Here is a 23,253-nt window from a genome sequence, read left to right as displayed (position 1 = left end):
TGCAGATACCAAAGATAATTTCTTTCCTGCAGAACCTTAGACTTGTGTATTAAGTACGATTACCCAGCACTTGCATTAGTCTAACCTCAGTAATTCCAAAGCTTAGATGTATATTTTGGTATATTTCTGGGATATTAAAAAATTGTCGTTTAAATTCTTGTTTGTTTCAGTGTAATGCTCTTAAAGTCATAGCATGGAGATAACTGAACTTGTCCTATTCTTAGTAGTTTGAAATAATAGTATTTTTGTATGTTTTGGGTGTGTCTATGTATGTATTAACATAACGGTTTTCACTGCCTAGGTGTTCATAAATAATAATAAAAGAAAAACCAACTACAAAGGGTTTTTAAACTGTACATAATATTCCGTGAGGAATTTCCACCAGACCGCCAATTTGGATTGCATTTTCACTGATGGCCGCTCCCAACTGGGATTCTTTCTTTCTTTTTAAAGAGACAGCATGTTCTTTTGTTTTCCCCACTGACCTGAGGTTCTTTCTCAGTGCAAAGGGGGTTTCACTGTTTTTAAGGGGTGGGCCAAAGAGGAAGTAGCTCAAATTTTGTTTTAAAAACGTATTTGCAGTGTTAGTTTGAAAACTACCCCTTTGTATGAAGAATTGGGAGTGGAAAACCGAGCCCTTTCTTCTAAATCTGATCATAATTTTCAAAATGAGGATTTGTGAATGTTTGTAGTGTCTGGGCAGTCCTTTTTTGCTTTGTTTTCTAAATAAGACAAGTTTTTGGTCCTAATGGTTTCACTGGTCTGTGCAACTGCCTGCTTACACTGGCTGGGAGGTTTTTTTTCCTTGGCCTTCCTCATACACTGCATTTATACACTTGAGGTCAGCAGAACACTTGAAATCAAGGGCCATTGTGGGAGTACCCTACCCAAACGCAACCCAAGCTTTTCTGGAGACTGAAATGTGAGAGTCCCACACATTTCAAAACCTTGCTGATCACACTAAGGGTGAGGAGGAAGGCGAAATGCTGTCTCTTTAAAGATGTCCTTTATTATTATTATTATTATTATTATATTATTATTATTTTCCCAGTGGTTGCCTACAGATAGCTGTAGGCATTGAGAGATTGTGTAGATTACAGTAAATCAGAATGAAAAGGTAGATTTTGTGTAGATGCATTTGTCTGCTGTAATTTTTTATATATATTAAACTTACTGTAATTGTACAGTTCATTTCTGTTGTAAACATCATTAAACCATTTTCCAAGTGTTTTAACATGTATGCACTTGTTTGTAGTTTTTAAATGTGTCAAGGGAAGCTGATTGCCCTTCCCCTATGCATCACACTGGGCCAGAAGATTGATCTGGTGCCCTTTGTCTTGTTAAACTGGAGGAGAGCCTGGGTTTTATGCACTCTGCTTGAAGCTTTTGTTCTAATTCTGTATTTATCAGCTCCTCTCCCAAAAGCAGAAACAGCTTCAGTCGCTTCCTGAAGGCAAAGAGAGGACTCAGCTCAGCCCCACAGGGAGTGGCCCCAAAACCAGCGTTGGATGCTTTTTGAAATCAAGGTATCCATTGATATATAAAGAGGATAAAGTTGATTTTTTTTATCCCCCCACAAAGAATTTCATTCCTGTTGTTTGGTGGTTGGTATTTCACACTGCTAAAGCATGTGACTTTTACATCTTGCAGATACAGTTATGGTGATTTAAAAAGAGAAAGCTGTTTTCAGCACTCTTTATTCTTGCATAGAGTGCTTTGCAGCATAACTTTACTGTAATTTTCAGCTCAGCTGTCTCAGTTATCACCCAGTTCTCTCAATTTTTCTTGTCACTGCAGAGGACAGTAAAGGATCTAAGAATTTTTTTTTTTTGCGAGAAGCATTCATTACCACGTCTCAGTTTACTTTTTTTTTTCTTTAGTTTATTGCAAATATTCTTTAAAAGCTAAAAGCACCTACTGCAGATACAGTTTTACTGCTTAAAGAAGTAAAACTGCCTTGGAACTTGCATAGCACCCATTTCGGCAAGTTTTTCTGCTGCTAACCCACCCAATCCCTGGAAAGAAGACATAACCTCATTTGGCCAGCACCCAGAACAGCAGCTCTTGTTCCCACAGCCTTCTTCTGTGAGGATTGGTGAGATGGCTTAGTCAGCTCCTGAGTCGAGGTGAAGCACCCCTGATGTTGCTGGGCTGGATTTGTCCTTGCTGAATTCCTCCAGCCTTCCCTGTGCAGTGAGGCACAGGCAAAACTGAGGCTGCAGCAGCAGGAGGTGAGTGTCCCTTTGATACCTGGCTTTGGGGCATTTTCCCAACAGCCCATCCCAGCTTCTGGGATGTGTGTAGGAGCTCCAGCTGGAATCCTGTCCTCCTCAGCTTCCCTGGGAGATGGTGCTGCTGGGTGCAGGCTGCTGCAGACAGGCTGAATACCTCAGGTAAGGAGTTTGTGCCATTCCCACTGCTGCTCCCTACACACACATGGGACTGTGGCACTGTTTTATTAATTCATCAAAAACACATGACACTATTGAGCTGGTTCCTCCTTGGAGTGATACCTGCACCTTTTAGAGGCAGCCTCATGAGAGACTGGGCTGGAAATTGCATTTATGTTGGCTCTTGTACAGTTTGTTGTCTGGAAGTGGTAATAGGGGAACCCATCTGCTTGTTTTCTTTGTTTTTCTGCCTTCAGAGGAGTCTCTCACTCAGCTTACCTGGCTCATATTTATGGATGAGTGGCAGTGCTATTGCTTGATCTTTTTTTGGATATTGGTGCTCATACTCTTCCTTCTGGAAAGTTGGCATTCAGCCTCTCTGCTTCACTATGGTAACATCATGTCACTCTTTATAATTAAAGAAAAAAAGTTGCCCTCCACTGAGGCAGTTTTTTAAAGGCAAATTTAAAGCAAAAGGGGTGAAATAGTCTTAAGATAAATACTACAGGAAGTAAATACAGTAAATCTTTGCAAATTATTTAAATGCACTAAAGCCATAATTCCATGTCTTAATACTCTGGAAGACAAGGAAGACTTATGGAAATAGCTGTGATTATTAGAAGGTGTGGTCTGGTCCCCACAACACAAACCTGACCAAAAAAAATCAGCCTAATACCCCTATAATTGGAAACAACTTTACAGATATGTACATTCTAATAGCAGAAGCAGTTAGATAATTCAGGAGCAGAGAGAGAAGGAAAGGCCAGGTCCAGGTCCTGTGCACCAACCCAAGGAGGTTCTTGCACACAGGAAACACACAGTGCTTGTTCTGGATGAAAAAGGCTTTCCCCCCTCTCCTCCCCAAAGCAGGTGGGCATCTCTCACTCTTGCCCATCCCCTCTGAGGCTCCCACCTAGCGAGGGGGCAAAGGTTGCATTTGGAGAGCATCATAGGTGTCCTTGGTTGCTGCACTGAGCCCCTGGAAAAGAGAAAACCAGAGAAGCAGGTGAGGGATGAGTGTGAGTGCTTACTTATTTCTTCCTGGCTGACTGGCAGGGGCTCACTCAGGAGCAGGAGTCTGATCTTTTTGCCTCTACAGAGGTTTTTTACTCCTGAGTGATTCTTTAGTCTTTGTGTGGTACAAATAGCTATTACTTACCTGAAAGCAAGGTACATCCTGAATAATGGTTATAAAAATATGATTACAGCAAATGATCCTAACTGGTTCTGCAGATCTTTGGAGTACATTTTATTTGTGTATTATTAAGAGCTAACTGATGCTAGAATGAGCATCAATAATTAAATGAACAGACATAAAATCATCATAAAATCCCTTCTCTGTGCCTCCCTGACATTGCCATTGGATATCCAACTACAGGTGAGGGGAGCAGCTGTGGGAGGTGGTGCTTACCTGGTAGAGACCTTCATTGCCTTTGCCTCGCCGCCTCTGCTGCTTTGGGAAAATAAAACAAGCACAGACTGATTAATGGGTGCTTTCCTGATTATGCAAAAAGAAAGAAGCCTCTGAGTTCCCCCATGCTGTGCTGAGGGTGTCCAGGATGTACCAGCTGTGCATGGCCTGGACTCTGCTCTGCACAGGAAAGGGCCTGATAGGTCTGGACCAGCCCTGACATGCTGCTAGTGCTGTTAAGGAGAAAATAGAGAGGATAGGAAATAAAAACAAATTGTTTTCATTTGCTGACATATTTTCCTGTCATATTGTTAGAATGTTGCTATTTCTTTGGTTCACTGTATATATAGAGATTTGGCAGCATTTCTGTAGACACTGATTATTTAGTATTAGATTGTATCACAAATGTGTCAAGGAGTAGTGCTTGTTACAGTTAAAATTGCAGCAAGCTATTAAATGATCATATATTTGGAATGGGACAAGGGCTTTGGTGTTCTTGTCCCTCCAGAAACAGAAACATTCAAAAAACACAGTGCAACTTCATAACCCCATAGCTCATAGACACAGCTTGACTCTGGCTGAGGAGTATTAGAATAAAAAAGGGGAAGATACTAAATGTTGGTGTTGCTTCAGCATTTCTCAACACTAAACTTTGTTTTGAAATGCCCCTTTTTTCATGTGTCAGAAGGAAATGAAAGGTTATATATATATATATATATATATATATATATATATATATATGACACTTTGACACAAAATAGAACCTGTGTAGGTCAGAGCAATTTTTCATTTTGCCATAAACAAGTGTCCCCAGATGGTTTGTTTCTGACACAAGCCCTCCTCCCCCAGCAGAGTGTGCACAGTGCTAAAAGCTCTCCCTCTGCTGTGACTGATGTGTGCCTTCTTAAGCATTTGAGAGCAGAGCTGTGGGAAGGAGGACATTTCCCCTGTTCCTTGTCTGAAGTCAGGCACAAGGAGGGGCTGGCACTTGCTCTCCTGACCCTGGAACACCAGCCAGCCTCAGCAGCCCATGGAGGGGAAACCATAAACCTGCAGCTCTGAGCTGTTCTGGAGAAACATGCCCCAAAATCTTCCAGTGCTGCTGGACCATTGCAGCATTTGACACCAGACCTTTCTTCAGCCCCTCCAGCCAGGGCAACTTTTAGGGGTTTTCTGGCCAAAAGCTGAAAGGTTTTCTGTTGCCATGTTTTCAGTAGGAAGGAAAGTAAGACTCACCTCTCCCTTCATTCCAATCTCACTGTATGCCTCACCCATCTTGTCCTTCTGCAGTGACTGCAGGCAGAGAGGGGGAAAAGAGTCAGTGTGACAATGGAAAAGCCAAGGCAGCCCCTGGGTAGCCACATTCAAAACCAGCTGAACTTAGAGTGTCTCATTCAATAGCAGTAAAGGTCTGGGAAACAGGCTCATTCCTCAAGCACCAAAGACCCAAGTTAAGACATGAGAATCAACTTTCCTGTGTCTGTGCTTTGGAGCATAGACCACACATTTAGCCAGAGTCAAATCAATTCCATCAAGAGGTTCCTAAGCAGCCCCTCTTTGATGCACTGGTATTTGGCCTTTGCCAGAGAGCAGGCACAGTGGCTGGAAATGCACAGGAATACCTGGAAATGCCCAGGAAATACTGCAGCAGCAATCACACGGGGTCTAGGTTGGTTAGTCACTAGCATTAGGCATTAGCAGATATCTTGCTCCAAGTTCTTTTCCACATCTCCCCAGTGTTTTGCTCCTGTCACTCAGAAGTAAGCAGAAATTTTCTAGCAAAAACAGAGGGTCTGCTGGGAAGAGTTGGGTAGAAGGGAAGAGAAGTCTTGAAAAGCAGCTGTTGAGTTTTCAACCAGAGCTGAAATTGGGTGGCAGGGGGGAAGTCTCCTATGAAACAGAATCTCCTGTTCCCAGCCATCCCTCCCTCTGTGCTCCCTCCAGAGTGCTCTACTCACAGTGTAGACAGTGTCCTGAGGGTTCTTTCTCCTCTGCTGTAAAACAGAAGAAAGAAGTTGCCCATACATTGCACTACCAGCATCCCCCAGCACCTTTTATGTGCTTATGCATTTGCTGCATGGCACAGCTGCAGCTCTATGGACCTTCCCTGCCCATTCCAGTCCATCCAGCCTCCACCCAGGCTCTGTTCAGATAACTTGTTCTGGGGAAAATTAATTTCACTTTAGCAATTGGTAGAACTTAGTTCTTCTCTGCTCAGCCACTACAGCTGTCACCTGCTGATGCAGGAGGTTTTCCCTCCCTTTTCCTTTGAAAGCGCTGGGCCCTGCAGCGAGCACAAAGAGTTGTTTTGGCTGCTGCTCTGCTTTGTGGGCGCTTGTTTGATGGCATCAGAGCAGCGAGCTCTGTGAAACACCCACCGCTGCCGGGCCTCCTCCGCATCCGCCCCGGGCCCGGGTGTCACTTCCCACCCCGCTGGCTGCGAGCTCCGGCCCGGCGAGGGGCAGACATCAAAGGGGAGGGGGAGCTTCGCTGCTGCCGCCCGGGTTACGACACAGATCGCGTCCTTCCCTGCCCAGGAAGGCGCTGGGGTGGCTGGCTGTGTGAGCAGCGCCGTGACACGGCGTGGGAGGAGGCACCAGATCAAAGGAGAGGCGCACATGTGCCTGGAGGTTACCTGGTGTCTCCCGCCCAGCTCGGGGTCTGCTCCTCGCTTTCCTCCCAGAACATCGTAATCGTCTCTGTGCCCGCGGGAGAGTTTCTGAAACGGGAGAGAGAAAGCTCTGGATGGACACCGTGATCATGAGATAACAACAGATCTTAGAAAAGAAAGGGAACCCAGCTCAGCTCACAAGGACTATCACTGAACTAGAAATTCCTTTTATGCCCCAATGCAAGTGTCAACAACGATGTCTACATTTAAGCCATGGGAATGACACAAAGCTGCAAGCTGTTGCATCAAGGACCTTTCCTAAGTGGAAATGAGCTGAAAACCAGAGAGCATGAGGGGGAGGGACTCTGACTTTCACACTTTCTTTCCCACTGGAGAGTGAAGATCCACAAGCTTCATTTTTCTTGCAGAGCTGCTCATCTAAATTTGCATTAAGGAGCTACAGAAATTTTATGCCCAACACAATTCTTAGCTGGAAAAGATTACCTTGGACAAGGGCAAAGGAGAGATTTCAGGTCAAAATAACACAGCTGACAGAGCACTACTTGAAAGGTTATGGGCTACACTTAAACTCAAAAGAAATTGCATTAGTGTTCAGACATTGCGGAGTTAAACAGAACTCATCACAGGATGTGGCTATGGTCAAAAGCGTGAGAAAAAAAATTAAAAGACATCTAGACATAGCAAAAATAGCTAGAGTTTAATGCTGCCATGAGTGGGCAATTTAGTGAGGAGGCTCAGGCAGGATCTTGTCTCTGTCCTCTTTCACTGCCTAAAGATGCTGCCCTTGGTAAGGGCACAGGACAAGGCATTTCTCTGGTATGATCAGGTACATCAGGGCTTGCTGTGGGGCAACAGGAAAGCTTGGGAATGGAGGCACAGGGCCTGTGGTGGCTCAGGCCCCACACACTTGAGAGTGCACGAGCTGCAAGTGCAAAGGCAGCTCCACAGCATTCCTTGGCATCTGCCCTTGGCCCAGCCCACATCAAACAGCAACAGGGGCAGTGCCTGCACACACACCCAGAGCTCTCACAAACCTGTTTGTTCCATGGGGCAGCACAGCAAACAGCCTGGGCTCCTGCCAACCTAGGGCTCAGTGGGCCAAATCAGGAACCAACAGGCCAAAGAGCTCTCCAGGATCTGGCCCGAGTGGTGACACCAGAAGCTGTCCCTGTGAGGTTTTACCTTTCCTCCCTACAGCTGCCATGCTGCACACATCTACAGCCTTGCTCATCAGCTGGCTCATCCAAAGCTTTTGTGACCAGCAGCCAGTTCAGTGTCCCTGTGCCCCAAAGGTCTGTCTGGATGGTGGATTAGGGAACAAGGAGCAGCAGTTACTCACGTTGTACACGTCATCCTGGCCTGCTCGCAGCTGGGGCTCAGAGGCCTGGCTGAGCTGCAAGAGAGACCATAGAAACCGTTCCATGAGCAGAGACACAGTGGCTGCTCTCAGTCCCTTCATTCCCTCTCTCCTGCCAGTTACCCTCATCAGAAACAGGGCAACCCACAAGCAGCTCCCTGTGTGGCTACAGGTAGTGCAAACCCCTGCTGCAGCAGCACTTTTATCCACACAGCAGCCTGCCCTCAGCAGCCAAGTCATTCTATTTCACATAACACCAGCTCACAAACTTCTGAGTTTGTTCCCTACACACCTGCCCTCCTCAGATTTTGTCTCTCCATTCTCTTCCTGTCCTAATCTTGTGCCTCCCTGAGACTTTGGCTCTCCAGCTGCCTGCAAAGCTGTTGGGCATCCTGCAGGGAATCCCTGCACCCCTCAGGAGCAGCACTTGGCTTGCAGGACTCCGGTGCCACCCCAATAAGTTGATGTGAGTGGCAGTTAGCAAAGAGGTAAAGGATTATCCCTTCTGTAGCTGCTCTTTGGCTCAGCTGCTCACAATACTTATGAGAAATCAATTGGTAAGCCAAAACTTGTGGTAAAGAGGGGCAGTTTTGGATCAATGAGAGCAGCTGCTTTGTATTGTAGTGTTTAAACAAAAACCCTGTCAAACTACATTCTGTATTGATTTACTCCTTTTGAGTTATTATCACATCCAATTCTTTATTAAAAGTAACCTTCTAGCTCAGTCTATATTTAGGCATAGAACCATGTTTGTAACAATTACACAAGTCCTCTCCTGTGGTTGGCTTGTTGCATCATCACACTCATAGTATCAAACATGTCTGATTTGTTGAGACATTTAGTACATCCTTCACAAGCTTGCCATTTCCCCTGTATGTTCTGTGTATCCCTTCCTCTCTTTCCAATGACAAAGCAGGAGAAAGAAATCCACATTACTCCTGATCAGTCACTTCCCATCTACAAAATCCAGAATCTCTGATGTATCCATAAGTCTAACATCAAAACACTCTCATATACTCTTTGGAAAGAACTGCTTTAGGTTGCTCAAGTAGACACCAGAAACAGAGGAGAAAAAATAAAGGAAAAGAGAGAAAGAAAGCAAAAGAACAGAAAGGTCTCATTCCAAGCGATGGTTCCCCTCCACTCCCACTTTCCAGCCCAGCTTACACCACCAAATCCAAATGGATCTGTGTTGGGTTAGACTGACCTTTGCCTTCACAAAAAGGGCTGTCATGACCACTGCATAAATGAAGAGGAATCCATCCAGCATGTAGCAGAGCCTGGGATCTGTGAGGCCGAGAATTGATGCAGCATCTGTACAAAAAGATCAGACACATCAGCAAACAAAGTCACTGGGTGCTTGGCAGCATAAATGTGGCAGTGCTGCCAAGCACTCCATGGAAAAATAATAGCCAGTGTGAGGGCAACACTGCCCCTTGGCAAAGGAGATGGAATTCTGAATAGAAGAATTATAGGATTAATCTGGTCAAAAAGGAAAATGGCAAGTCCAGCCTTCTCTCTGAACAGGTTCAGTTAAACCAGACTGTCAGGACCTCAGCCAGCTGAGAGTACCTCCATGGACAGAAATGTTGCAAGCTCCCCCAGCCAATACAGGACATTAATTTTCTGGGAAAACCCAGCAACATCTCCTGCAGGGATTCATGACTGGGCCTGGTTAAGGCTTCCTTCATCAAGTGTGTGAGAAATACATTGTTTGGACAAAATTTTAGGGGAGGTCTTCTCAATTCTGCACTAAATGTAAAGAAAGATTGATACCATCACATTCACTTGAACCCATTGTCCCTCATGTTTTCCATGTGACTCCTAAAAAGGGAGTTTCCATCTTTTCAGCCACCATTTAAATATTTATACACTGACCACATCCAATCTTAATCCAACCTTAAAATTGTTGGGTTTCAGCAGATAAAGCTGATAAAACTGCCCCTGTATCAGTTAATAAAGATATAGAAAGTTCACAAAGTATAGCTAAAAAAGTCAAAGGCTAAGTAACCATAGATCCAATATGCATCTCCATGGCCATCCCCCAAGAAAAGCTGTATTGCACAGTTATATAAAAAACCAAAGAAACAAACACTTTAAAATTAATCTGAGTTGTGCTTTGTGCAGATTTGGAGTGAGTTCAAAAAGGAAAGACAAGAATTATCAATAACCTGAAAAGCCCTTTGATGAAGATAAACAATCCCTCTGACAGCCTCACACACCCAGAAAAAATACCACAGAGTAGATTTGTTTGTTTGTCTGAGCTAGGAGCCTGCATTCATTTTTTCCCTAAATCATTCATTTGGAAACAAATCCATGGAAATAAATTGAAATCCTAGAAGGTTTTCCTTCTTTTCCCTCTTTTTCTGTCATTTAAAAAATATGGTTCAAGCACTTTATGAAAAATACCCTTCACCACATTTCCTCAGGACTATAAAATTTTATTTATATGGGGTAAACAGAGACAGAGAGATTACATTATTTTCCCAACATTGTATATAAAACCAACAGACGAGCTGAGATTGCCTTCCCAGAGATTTTCTTCTAAACAGTTCACAGGACAATATTTTACACCAGCCTGGAGGCATCTGAGATGCTGCTGAAGGCAGCATTTTTGTGTACTCTTTGGGTATCCTGGCCCTGAATCCCTCTTTTTGTACCAAAGCCAGGCACATTCATACAATCATCTCAAGTCCAATATTTCTCCAGCACTAACAAAATCCCCAGACCAGGAGGAGACATTGAGGACTGTGGAGGAGATGTCAAGAGTGCAGGGGATTTAGCTGTGGCCCTGTGCCAACCATTGTCAACCTTGGCTGACTCTGCAGAGCCAACCAAGTGCCCACACGGTGCCTGTGTGGGGCTCCAGCATCCCAGGCAATGGATTAAAGCTGTTCAGTGAGGGAAGGCCTGGTGCTCTGCCTGTGATTGTCCCTGGAAAAACATGTTTTGAGACTATGACAAAGTCCAATGTTTTGGAAAAAACCCAATAAAATGAATAGAATTATTAGGGTCGGAAAAGAACTCCGATATCAAGTTCAACCTTCAGCCAAATACCACCATGCTCACTAAAGCATATTGTGAGGTGTCACATCTATTGATTTTTTAACATTTCCAGGGATGGTGACTCCACCATTTCCCTGGGGAGCTTGTTGCAATGCCTAACCACTCTTTCAGTGCAGAAAAATTTCCTCATATCCAGTCTAGTGCAGTTTGAAGCTACTTGCCCTTGTCCTGTCTGTTAGGTTGTGTTATTTCCTTCCTTAATATGTTTGATTTCTGTATGCTTAAACAAAGCAAAATGTACAGAGCACTTTCTAAATAATAACCTTTGAAACAGGGTTCTGGATTAGAACGTGAGAAAGAGAAAAAGACAGAAGGTAAAAAGCCTATTGAAAGAAAGGTCAAAGAGATAGGAAGCACAATGAACAAGTGGCAGTTGAAACAGTTACCATCCATTCAGGTGAACAGGACCAGTTTGGGTTTTTACATCACCAGAGGAGGGGTTACTGGCTCTTCAAAACACAAGGCCAGTCCTGTAGGCACCACCAAAATGTGCTTTGTGTCCCTCATCAGCCATGGTCTGGGGCTGAGGCCAAGGTCACAGCAGATGAACTGATCATGGGAGCTGGGCAGAGCAAAACCTGCCGGGCCTGAGGGAGCAGCCAGACTCAGCTGTCTCACACAGAGCAAAACACAAACAGCAAATATTTCACTGATGATTCCCACTCTGTTAACCTCACAGTGCCTTTCCAATACTCACATACCAGAACTGAGAGGAGACAGTCACTGAGTAGAGCACTGCCCAGGTTTCCAGCCCTCCTCAATCCCAATTGCCTACAGCTGGAGCTCTGTCAGCACCTGTGCTTCTGCCCCTGAGAAGTTTCTTCCCAGCACCTCCTCCTTCCAAAGCCTGGATTTTGTTCCCCCCTTTTCTCCTCTGTGCCTGGGCACTCTCTCCTGCTGCTGCATCTGGACGTGAGGCTGGCATCTCCCCAAAGCAGCTCTGCAACAACCCCCTGTGGCCTTTTACTTTCTGAAGCACGGGTGAAGAAAAAAGAAAAAAAGAAAGGAAGAAAAAAGGCAATTCAGAGGTGCTGCGGACAGCAAGTGAGAAAAAGGCAGTGGTGAGAGGCCGAGAGCAGCCCCAGGGCCCGGCAGGGGAAGCCTGGGGCCGGCAGGGAGGCTGCGCTGCAGCGCCCGCCTCGAGAGCCCTGCGTGGTTTCACAGCTTCAAACCCCGGCTCAGGCCCAGCTCCAGCTCTCCTGCACAGGGCAGCAAACTCAGCTTCAGCCTCCTGCCCACACTGCCTGCTGCTCCCGTCCTGGAGAGACACAGGAGTCCCAGAACCACATCCAGACACTGCTCCAAATCATGACATGAGGGAGGGAGGCTGCACCCCAAAGCTGGCTGGGGTCCAATCCACAGGGCTGGCCCAATGCAGCCAGTACCAATGGGGACCAGCTGAACTGAATCACTGGAACGTGGCCTGGGCCCTTGAAGCGTGCCAGAACATTTCTTTTTAATAGGATTTTTCTCCTCCAATGTTTTTAGTGTGCATCTGGATTGGGTTAGACCATGATTCCTGATAATAGTTTGAGAAATACAGACCGTAAAAGCTGAATTACTTGTAAATCCAGATCACATCTGTCTACCATAAATTTTTTTCTCTCTCTCATGGGCCTTATTCAGTGATTAATTTAAGGATTTTACTTTTAGGGGTTACCAAAATTCAGTAACACAGCTGTAAATGAAGCGTTTTATCTTCCTGGAAACCGAGTTTCTCAGTGAAGCCCAGGAAAACCAATCCCAGCACAAGAGATTTATTGATGCAACTGTGGTTACATACAAAGGTGTTTAAAGGCAGATCCTGCAGGGCCTTCTCCCAACAGCCCAGAGCTGCCAGAGCTGCTTGCTGGGCAGCTTTTCTCAGACGCCACCATCTTCCACCAGCAGTGATCCCTGTGACTCTGGATGATGCTGGGTGTGATGGTCTTGCCCCACTGCTGCTGCCTAAGAGCAAAATTCTGAACCCAAGAGAGCTCCCTGGGCTCAGAGGAGAGAGATGAGTACCCTGCATGGTGCTTCACTTCAAGTGTACGCAGGCCTGCAGCTGAAAGGACAGCCCAGACTAAATGCCTACAAGTTAGCCAGCTAAAATTATTACAGATAATCCTGTTCATGAAGAATGTATCTATCTTATATTTATATTTTTCTATGGGTTTTACTCATAGATAGAAGCAACAAACAAACCTGTGACCCTTCAGGGATGAAGAAGCAGAGGCCAAATTCTCCTTCACTTGCAGAAGGCAGAGGCTCAATTAATTTGTCATCAATATTCCATCACATATTTGTGAAACACAGCATGGCCCAAAGCAAAGCTGTGCCCTTCAAGTTCAGCATTAGAGTTCGTTGTTGTTGTTGTTGTTGTTGGAGGAAACTGCTGATACGATCAGGATTCAGGTTACAAGACCAAATGTTGGGCAGCCCAAATAATTACATTTAAAAAGGAAAGTATTTTAGGCCATTAGCTTCCAATTTTTTACACCAATGAATTTTAGCCCTATGGAAAGTCAAGGTAAAGCTCTTTGGGATTCCTGTGAGCCCTTCCTACTCCTTTTACAATCCCTTCCAGGGAGGCACTAACAAAAAGTTCAAATCATTCAAGTTTGCCTCTGATTTGTTTGGAAGAAATAGAGTCAAAAGAAGGAAAATATAATGCCACATGGGATTAAACATTGTTGTTCCTGCCCATGGCAAAGGGTTTGGAACTAGATGATCTTTAAGGTCCTTTGCAAGCCAGATTTTTCTATGATTTTATGATCTTCTAGCACATCATGGAATAAAGACTCGAATAAAAAAGTCCAGGGTACTGTAACAAGAGCAAGAGAAGTAGATCTCCAGTTGCTGTCTGACCTGTGGGAAGAGGAAACCTATCTACCTTTTCAGTCTGAAGGTGGAGAAGATTAACTTTGAATATATAATTAAACAAGGCAGCCTTTCACCCTCCAAATCCTTCTAGAGCCTCATCAGAAACAGAAAGGAGGGGAGTGCCTTGCTCATCTCTGGAAGGGGACTCCTTGCTTCATCAAAACAGTCAGTCATTCTCAGAAAAAGCAACTGCTTTCACTTCTCACTTGGGCAAGGCCTCGGTGCAAAGGGCTTTCCTGAAGCAAGCCTGGTGTTGCCTCCTAGAGAAAGGAAACCATGCACAGGGCAGCTGCAGACATGGATATCCAGCAAGCTGCAAGCTCTGCAGCTCTGTCAGCTTTTGTAGGGGATTTAGATTAGGCACAAGTGCTTTTACTAGACCCATCTGCATCAGGGACAGCAAAAGTTTAATCCAGTTAATGCAAAAGGTGTTCCCCGCTGTAAATTTTCTAGTGTTTAATTCAATCTGGTGTTGAGTGTACAAAGAGGCAAGAATTATTATTCAAATGCTTCTAGGTCACTTAACCTTTCCCTTGCCCTACCAACTCTGCCCCACAGCAGTAACTCATCCCAGAGTGATTTACTATCAGGTGCCCTTTTCATTCCAGCTCCTACAACCCTGTGCACATGATGGAGGACCACATAAGAGAATTGAGTCTCCTTGTCCCCCTGGGAATCCCAAAGAGACTTCACAGCTGCAAGGCTGGAGGAAGAGACCCCGAGCCAGGCACAAGATGCTGCTGATCACAATCAGATGTGTTCCTCTGTTCAGTGAGCACTTCTCAGAGTGGCAGACATTTCCCTAAGTACTTTAAATTGGCATTTTTAAGTTGGACTTTACAGCTAGCCCATGGCTCCAGTAATCAAATATACTGATACCAAGAAGAACAATTCCCAAGCAGGAGATTTATTCCCACTCACTTTTATTTTTATTTTATAGTTTCAAACTTCCAAAAGTCATTCAGCCCAGGTGGGCTGTCCCACCTGGTGGGAAATGGTGGGAACTAAATGCAGAGATGCACAGGCCCAGCAAGAGCCTCACCAGGACTGGTGTCCAGCCTGAGCTTGATTGCAGCTGCCTTGATTGGCTGCGAGCAGAGCAGTGAAAAATCTCTCACAAGAGCACAAGCTAAAGGTGGAGGTGCTGGAGGGAGAATTGCAGCTACAAGGAGCCCATTTCCAGAGAGCAGTCAGCCCATGAGCCATTCCTTCCCCTGCAGCCAACATGCACCAAAGCTGGGACAGTGACAGGAGCCATCCCTGAAGTATGCTCAAAGCCATGCCTGGACACTCATCACTGCTAATCCTACTGGAATCTCATCAGGGTTTTTTTTTTCCTTTTTCTGGGATCAATTTTCACCTGAACTCACTGACAGCGCCAGATCTAACCAGTGCCAAAAGAGCCAGAGTAAGGAAGGACACCAAACACCCAGCAATGAAACCATCCACTTTTCTAGGTTAAGTTCATAGGAACACTTTTCAAAACCCAGGTAGCTGTCACTCAAGTCTTGCAAAACATTTCTCATATTTTTTTCAGCAGATAAATGACTGAATCACAGGGCAGGCAGACATACAAGGTGGGAAAATGGTGAAAGGCTAGCAGGACAACTAGGAGCAGACTGTTTTAAGGCTAGCAAAATGTCAAGATGTTTTCACTGCAACATCCACTTGCAATGAGGCTTCTGAGGGTGAAGAAATTCCTGGTGAAGCTCGATGTCAAGGAGGGAAATGGTTAAATCATCTGCAGATGCAGTGGGCAGGAAGGAGGTTGCACCAACGGCTGAGGCTCTAACCCCTGCAGGAGCTGCACACACCGAGAGGGAGAGGTTTCAGAGCAGTGCCCTGCCACTGACCCACTTAGTGCACGATGTTTGTGCCATGTCCTGCCCCTGCCTGAGGATGCACAGGCCAAAAAACCTCCCCTGTGCAACAGCAAGTTATGTACAGAGTAGAGAGAAAGGGTGATTAAAGATTTGGGTTCATATCAGTTCCCTGCATAGTTTTCCTGCAGCATTGCTCAGCAAAACTTAGCAATAATAATATTAAGACCACTGGGGGATATTCCTCTCTGAAAGGAGCACATGAAGTGTTTCACGGGCCTCATAAAAAAGAGCCAATGGATGAGCTCTCACAAAATGGAAATATCACAACAAACTTTGCCTGGGTTCTCGATGGACTCCTTCAGCAAAGGGGCTCAAACAAACCCTAACTCCTTGGAGTCACGCATTCCACTTGGGGAAAAAAAAAAAGGAATTGCTTCTTCCACCTCTGAAATACCCTTCCTCTGATTTGGGAGCATTCACATTTCCATATCATCCAGCAACTGTGCAGCTAAAATTTTATGGCAGAGCAAAGCGCTGCTGAAGAGAAAGGGCTCTGTCATGGATCTGCAAGTGGGGCAGGGATTAATTTATCACTGTTAACACCTCACTGCTGAGGCTGTGCTCCTCTCTCAGGTGACAAAACTATAGCTGGTGCATCTCCTCTGCTGCATTTTGTTAAGAGACACCTGAGGAACTACACCCAACTTTAGAAAACCTTATCTCAGATGGCATTACAGGATAAGGGGAAAGCAAAGTGCTGTATTTTGGGACACACCTTCTCACACATAGGTAAGAAATGGCAAGAATGAAGAGCTTATATATAAATTTTGACTGGAATAAAGACTGTTAGAAAGCAATACATTCTGGTGTGGGGTGGGAGAAATAGGAGGAAAGAATTTCCTTATCATTAATGACTTTATGTAACACCTTTATTTCACTAACTATAAGATAAAACTAATGCATTAACTGTCAAAAATACTGAAGTGCTCTCAAAAGCTCAGGCACTGGAAGCTGGTACCTACTTAATTCCTTCTCTATGGAAACAGACTTGTAGGAAAAAAAATTCAAAACCCAAGGAAGAGGACCCCAATCTCTCATCACAAAGAAAATTTCCTATTTATTTATACTACAAGTTCAAACCATTCTATGGCAGTATTTGTTGTAATCTTCACTGCAGTGTTGTTCCTGCCTCTCTGCTGGGGCTCTTCTCCATTCTCTGCAGCACAGTCCTTCCTGTCTTCTCAGGGGCTCCTCCTGGGCTCTCAACCCACCCCTGTTCATTCCAGTTACCTTCACGACTAACTAAGGACTTTGCAGCTGTAGCTCGTTTGGAGCAACTCGCACCCACACAGATCTTACAATACATAGATCTTAACAGGGACTCTCTCCATAACAATACATATATTCAGGCCCCCACAAGTATTTGGAACTCAGATGAAGTAATTATGATTTACCCATTGTGTGCAACTAATATTAAAATTTGTCCAGTTAATTCCAATAACTACTTAGGAATACACTGAAAATCTGGAAATGTGAGCTACCATGAGTAATTTAAATTCATTTCATCCACAGCACTAAATTTACCCTATTGGTTTATCTTCAAGATTTTTTGTTAAAAGATTTTCCAGAAATTTAGCAAAGAGAAATGCTATTCTGTTGCTTATGACTAGATTTAGTTTAGTTTTTTGTTTTCCTGGAGTGGTGGCACAGCCATTTCAGAAGATTTAGATCCCTTGTATTTATTTTTTCCGTCTTAACATAGACAAGCAGCTCTCAGCCACTTACCAGATGTATTTTACAGAATAATTCTGTTCATACCTTCAGGTTTCAGAGCACCTATCTGCAGCAGCCACTTGAGATGGGATATTATGTTGTCTCTGATTTTTCTCATTCCAACTAATTTTGTAAGTGTAGAATCAAGCACTTGTACTGCCACTGCATTTATCTAATTGCTTGTCAGCCTCATAAAACATATTCCTTTTAAGATCTTTAATGCTGCTTCTAAAATGGATGAAAATTTGGAAATTATGTTTACTTTAAACCGCCTCTCCCACAAAAAGCCAGATTGGGAAGCCTCTGGGATGTGGAGAGAGATAAAAAGGCTGTGTAGAAACTGTATTTGTTTGCTTTCTGTGTGCAGCTGAGATGGATTTAGAATGCAAAGGAAATTTATATGAGCTCCATTTTTCATAGCACTGGGAGCTTAGGTCAGCTTTATTGAAAGCACAGTTTGGGAAAGTGCAGTCACAGAACTGCTGGATGGAGTGAAAAATTGCCAAGTGATCAAATGCCCACAGAAAATAAATTTTCTCCTAAAAGGATCCTTAGTGTTTAATTTACTTTTTGTACTCTGTAAGAAAAATCTTTCTTCTACTTCTATCCATTACAAGTTTTTCTTACACAGAACCCTTTATTGTGTATCGCACTATCTAAAATACCTAACCAAAAAATGGGTAGCCAGAAAATGCATGGGCTTGTAGAGGACAAAACACTGTCCTCCCTTAATACAAATGCTTTTCTGAGATTAGTTGTGATGAATCCATTGTTCATTCACATCTGGACTTGGTGTGTATTGCTAATAGGACAGAGGGGAAGAGGGAAGGTACCAGGGACCCTGCTTGAGGTGCTTTGCAGTGGCCTCATCTGTGCCACCGGGAGTTTCTGCCGTGTGCAAGCCTGGAATTAATCCCATTAAGCAAAGTGTTATCCTACAGAATTAGCCATTAGATGTGCATTAATTATTTCAATCGACCCCCTGAAATCCATTTGGAGAAGCTGCCCTGTTCTTACGGACAAAAGAAGTGAAGCTGTGGGAGCCAATGGCACCGACGAGGATTGTGCTGGGGTTTATCGCATTCAAACGGAGGAAGAAACTCAAGTGAATGTAAAATGTCCTGGTTTTTTTCCCAGTAGAGAGCAGATTCCAAAATGGGTGGATTTATTCCCCACACCACTGATTTCAAATTAGCAAAGGCCATTTAATTCAATGAGAACAGGTTTTGCCACAGAGCAGACACGCACACCTTCAAAGATGCACAAGAAACAGGCAGTGTGCATCTATAATTCAAATATAAATACAAATGTTTTTCTAACACACTACATTTCATTATACAAAAAATATTTACTCAATCTAACAAATTTAAATTTGGAGAGTATACTCTACACAATTTTTATCTGGAAAATAAACTTTTTCATTACTCTTTAAATTCTCTGTATTCTACCCTGATTTCGAAGTAACCTGACAGTTTGTTCTTCTGCAATTGATTTTCACATGCCTACACATTAGAAGTCAGAAAAAAAAAAAAAGGAAAAAATTGCCTCTGAACCCTTTAATTTAAAAGTATTCTTTTTCTAGAAATATATCCTAAAGCAAAAGGACAGGAAAGACTGGATGGTTCAGCTAATTGCACAGCACCAAATATACATATTTAATTCTCCAAACATTTCTGCATTTCCACTGAAAAAGAGCACAGCACATGCACAAAGTCTGTGCACATAAAACAAAAGAAATCTGGCTTTGTAACCTGCTCTACCTAATAGTGTTTAGGATATAAAATTGGTTCACCAAAAATGATGGAAAAATAAAATCACTATGTATTTCTGCTGCCAGTCGATTTTCTGCTTGGACAGGACAAAAAAAGTAATTTCCTAACAGATTCCATGCACCTGAAATTTATTGAACACAATGGCATCCACTGTCACATAGTGAGTTTTTATCTAAATTAAATTATATAGGGATGTAGATACAGCTACAGAGCAAACATTATCTTAATTAATTCATTTCATTTCATAAAGATGCATTTAATTAGATATGCTGGGAAAAAACAATGAAACCTAAACAGTGAAATCATAGGCAAATCTGCATAGACCTTAGACAGTATTATTTCACCAAACTAGTGCCACAGCCCCCTGAAGACAAATTTTCCTGCTAGCAAGACCCATCCTCCTCCAGTGTCCCACTGACTCTTAAATATCTCACTCTTGTAAGTTTATGATCAGAAAAAAGTCCCAAAATGAGAAGTCTGACCAGCTGCGACAGAGAAAATCTGTTCAGTTATTTTATTACCATGCTAACAATTGGTGATCCAAACACTACAGTTTTCAGACATAGTTTACAGCAATAAAAGTAATTTCTTCTCTTTTCCCTGTAACATTTCTAACACTGTCATAATGGTGGCAGCATAAAAAATACTTGTAAAATCCTATGCAGAATTATTATGTACTCTTTAGAAGCAGCAATTGAGTGACAGTTTTGTGCTGCTATTTATAATCTAGGTAAAGCTAAATAAACTATAACACTGAACATACTGCTTCACTTAAAATTCTCAGCTGACTACAACACAGAAATACCCTCCTGGTGGGCTGTTCAGAGATTAGAATTTCTGCAGCTTTTAAGAGATTAAATTCTGCAGCTGGTTAAGCTGTCTGCAGAATAACCCGATATCAGATATTGTGCATAGTTAGAATTCATGCACAACCAATTTGTAATTCAAGACACACCTGTATAATTAAGATTTTTCAAAAATCATATTTCAAAAGTAGTTGTACTTTCAGCTTTTTGGGAAGTGTCACTTAATCATGTTTTAAAAACAAAATAAACTCTGCCATTTCAATTTCTCTTAGCAGAATACTGCATCTGGAGTGAAGAGGGCACATTTGTCTGTTTGCATAGACTTGCTTCCCATCAGAAACATCTTCTGCAGACTCAGAAAGATCAAGCTCTACTGGCAGATGGACAGCTTAAATTTTACCATCTAGAAAGGTATGCAGCAGTGCTGAAATCAATAATGAAAACTCTAAATAATGTTATTAATACATGTGGACCAACTTGTGAACTTTTGATTCCCAGAAACCCTACTGACTACTGATTTCCACAGAAATGTTTTGTGCTTATTCTGTTGTGGGGGAGTCTGATGGCACCAACATTTTTATGGAAATAATGCATAGTCATTGTGCTCAATGACTACTCACTTTACAACTGAAGAAGCAAAATTGATATCCTTATCTTCAGTCAAGATTTGTATTTTATTTTTATTACTGACCAAAAGTGTAAAAGTGAAAAAGCCAGTTCCATATACTGCTTGCAATATTATAGAGAATTTAGCATTACACTCCCAGTTGTTTTTGTCCAAGTTCCTCAATTCACAAATGCACCACTAGGTCCAAAGAGAACACCAGCAGTTTCTGCAAAACTATGCCCAACTTTATTTTAAAATATCCTTTTTAACCTTATTAGGTCACATAGGAATCAAAATCTAGAGCACAAACATGGAGATGATTATAAGATGTTGAATTCAAATGATCTCACTCAAACAACTGCTGCACAAACTTCCTGGGTACTTGTCAAAAGGCCAAGAAAGTGCATTTTATGCAGACAATCTTAATGGTGGGAAATGACAGAAAACAAAGTGATGTCATCAAATTATTTTCTATAGTTACCAGAGTGTTCCATGCTGTCCCATTTGTAAAATCACTTGGTGCTGTGAAAAGTTATACAAAATAGGGCTTGGAGCACGAACAAGTACTTGCAGTGTAATGGTGTTCTCAATGCTTGTCAGGAAAGCCCAGGGAGGAACAGAAAACCCAGAGCCATGACATCAGCCAAGGACACTCTTTTATTTGCTGCCCCCCTGGGCATTGCACACCAGACACTCTCCAGGCTGGTTTTAATAATAGCTTTATAGCCATAGTTAAGGAGAGACTGACTGCTTTATTATCCTTTGCAGACAGATAAATCACATTTCTTACACCTACCCAACTGGCTCACCTCTGTGTTACAGCTTTCCATCCTGAGTACTAATTGTCCTTTGATCAGCTTTTGTTAATGATGCACTCCTCTTGGTACAGACCATACCAGAGATACCATGACTTACCTTTGCCTTTCTTTTACATTCTAGATGTGCTGCACTTTGGTCAGAAAAGATCAGGTCTGTGTTTCAGTGTGGACCATACAAATCAGGGCTTGATGCCACACTCTCAGAAAAACAAATGAATTTTCTTGCTCCAGCACCTTGCTGCTGCATCCTGGTGCAGCCCCAGAAAATCCCCCATCATTTACCACAGAGAAGCTGCACAAACCAGCCAGGCCATTTCAGGAACTGCTCAGGAGCTGCTTGCCCAGCAGCTCACCTGTGATTTTTCTGGTTTATTCTGGCCTGCCAAGGGGCAGGACATGGGCTCAGTGAAGGAGGAAGCCTTCTCCATGTATGCTCCCCTCCAGCACTGCACAAGCTGGCTCTGGCCCCCATTGCCACAACACAGGCTGGCTCCTTCTGTCAGAAATCTCCATCCTTTTTGTCTCTTCAGTCAGGTTAACATCACTAATCGTGGGGTTTTTTTCCTATTCCTTTACTTCAGCCTTTCTTCCTTGTTCAAAACACCTGATTTCTGGGAGCCCTTTGAGTATTTTGAAGATCTGGCTACGAAGCTGATTATGAAATGGCTCGAATATTTTATACAGATTTGTTTCCTTGCTGAGACACTCTTGGGGTCTGTGCTCGCCTGCCTGCCAGCAACCACAAGATCCATGCCCACGGAGTCCCTTTCACTTATAAACTGTGGCAACAAAGCCAAGCTCCAGGTCCCTCACTCATGCACACCCTGGCCCCCTCAAACCTCAAAGCGTGACATGACGCTTCCCTTCGGCAGATACGGATCTACCCCCCACACACCGCCCCGGCAAAAACACATCTGAGACTCTCCTCTGCTCAGACAGCCAACCCAGGTGTGGCTGGGAAAGCACTTGCTCAGAGCAGCTGAAAACTCCTCTAACTGAGGTAGAAATTGTTACCTCAAAATAAAGTAAGTGTGGGAGCAGGGTTTATAATTTCAGGGCTCTTCAGCCTCTCTTTTTTTACAGCAGGAATAAAAAAACCCAACCAAATGAACAAGCACAGCACCTTCAGGCTGGGTCACAGGTATGGTTTTCCCAAACTTGGGACCTTAAGCAAGCAATCCTCTGAGAAACACACAGGCAGCCCTGGGGACAGGTGACCCCACAGAGGCAGGAAGCAGCAGCAACATCTGGGATCAGTGTGCCAGCTCTGCTCCAAGGCAGACCCTGCGGAAAGACAACCCACCAAAGAGGCGTCACACCAACCCCACTACGCAGCAAGAGCAGGGACTGCTTTTCCTTTGAAGTACCTGGCTCCAAAGAAAGCCCTTTTGACACCCTCCAGGCAGTATGTGTATGACACCATCTTACACAGCAACACTTTTTTTTAAATTAAAGAGTGGTGGAAAAGGTTGTTTGTTTGTTTTCAAAACATGACTCTCTTTGTGGGAGTTACTGTGTTCACCCATGAAATGGAACTTGTCTGCAGAGCTCAGCAGAGAGGACCCAATGCCTCAACACACAATGTCCTGCACCTCTGCTGCCTGAGCTGGAAAATTTGGCTCTCAGCATATCCTGGGAGCTTGGAGAAAAAAGAAGAGGACAACACCCAATGATCTTGTGTTGTAGTGCCAGACTAAGGCTGCAACAGGGCAGTGTGAGTCCAAATGCTGCCAGACAGGCTAAGGCAGAAAGGGAAGGTGACAAGTTGTTTTTGCTTCTTCCATTTTTTTTTAAAGGCAAAACACTTTTCTGGGTTTGTTTTTTTTTTTTTTTTTCAGAAGACAGCTTTGACTCTGGATTCAAAATTGCCAGACACAAAACCAAATTCACATCCATATGGAACAACCATGGATACACAAACTCTCCTCTTTTA

General features: G+C 43.5%; 1 protein-coding gene across 1 annotated transcript in view; it reads right to left on the bottom strand.

Moving 5' to 3' along the window:
• Positions 1–1,980: 1,980 nt before the first annotated feature.
• CD247 (CD247 molecule) overlaps positions 1,981–23,253 on the bottom strand; it is a 46,850-nt gene continuing 25,577 nt past the window's right edge. Inside the window, 7 exon segments of the mRNA XM_058824805.1 lie at positions 1,981–3,369; positions 3,802–3,843; positions 5,038–5,094; positions 5,760–5,795; positions 6,437–6,520; positions 7,773–7,826; positions 8,998–9,104. Coding sequence (XP_058680788.1) covers positions 3,304–3,369; positions 3,802–3,843; positions 5,038–5,094; positions 5,760–5,795; positions 6,437–6,520; positions 7,773–7,826; positions 8,998–9,104 — 446 coding nt within the window. The 3' untranslated portion in view covers positions 1,981–3,303.

Source organism: Ammospiza caudacuta, chromosome 2 (genome assembly GCF_027887145.1).
Source record: "Ammospiza caudacuta isolate bAmmCau1 chromosome 2, bAmmCau1.pri, whole genome shotgun sequence".
In the NCBI taxonomy this organism is placed as follows: Eukaryota; Metazoa; Chordata; class Aves; order Passeriformes; family Passerellidae; genus Ammospiza; species Ammospiza caudacuta.
Note: the sequence above shows the minus strand (reverse complement) of the source record. Positions and strands in the feature narration are given on the sequence as shown.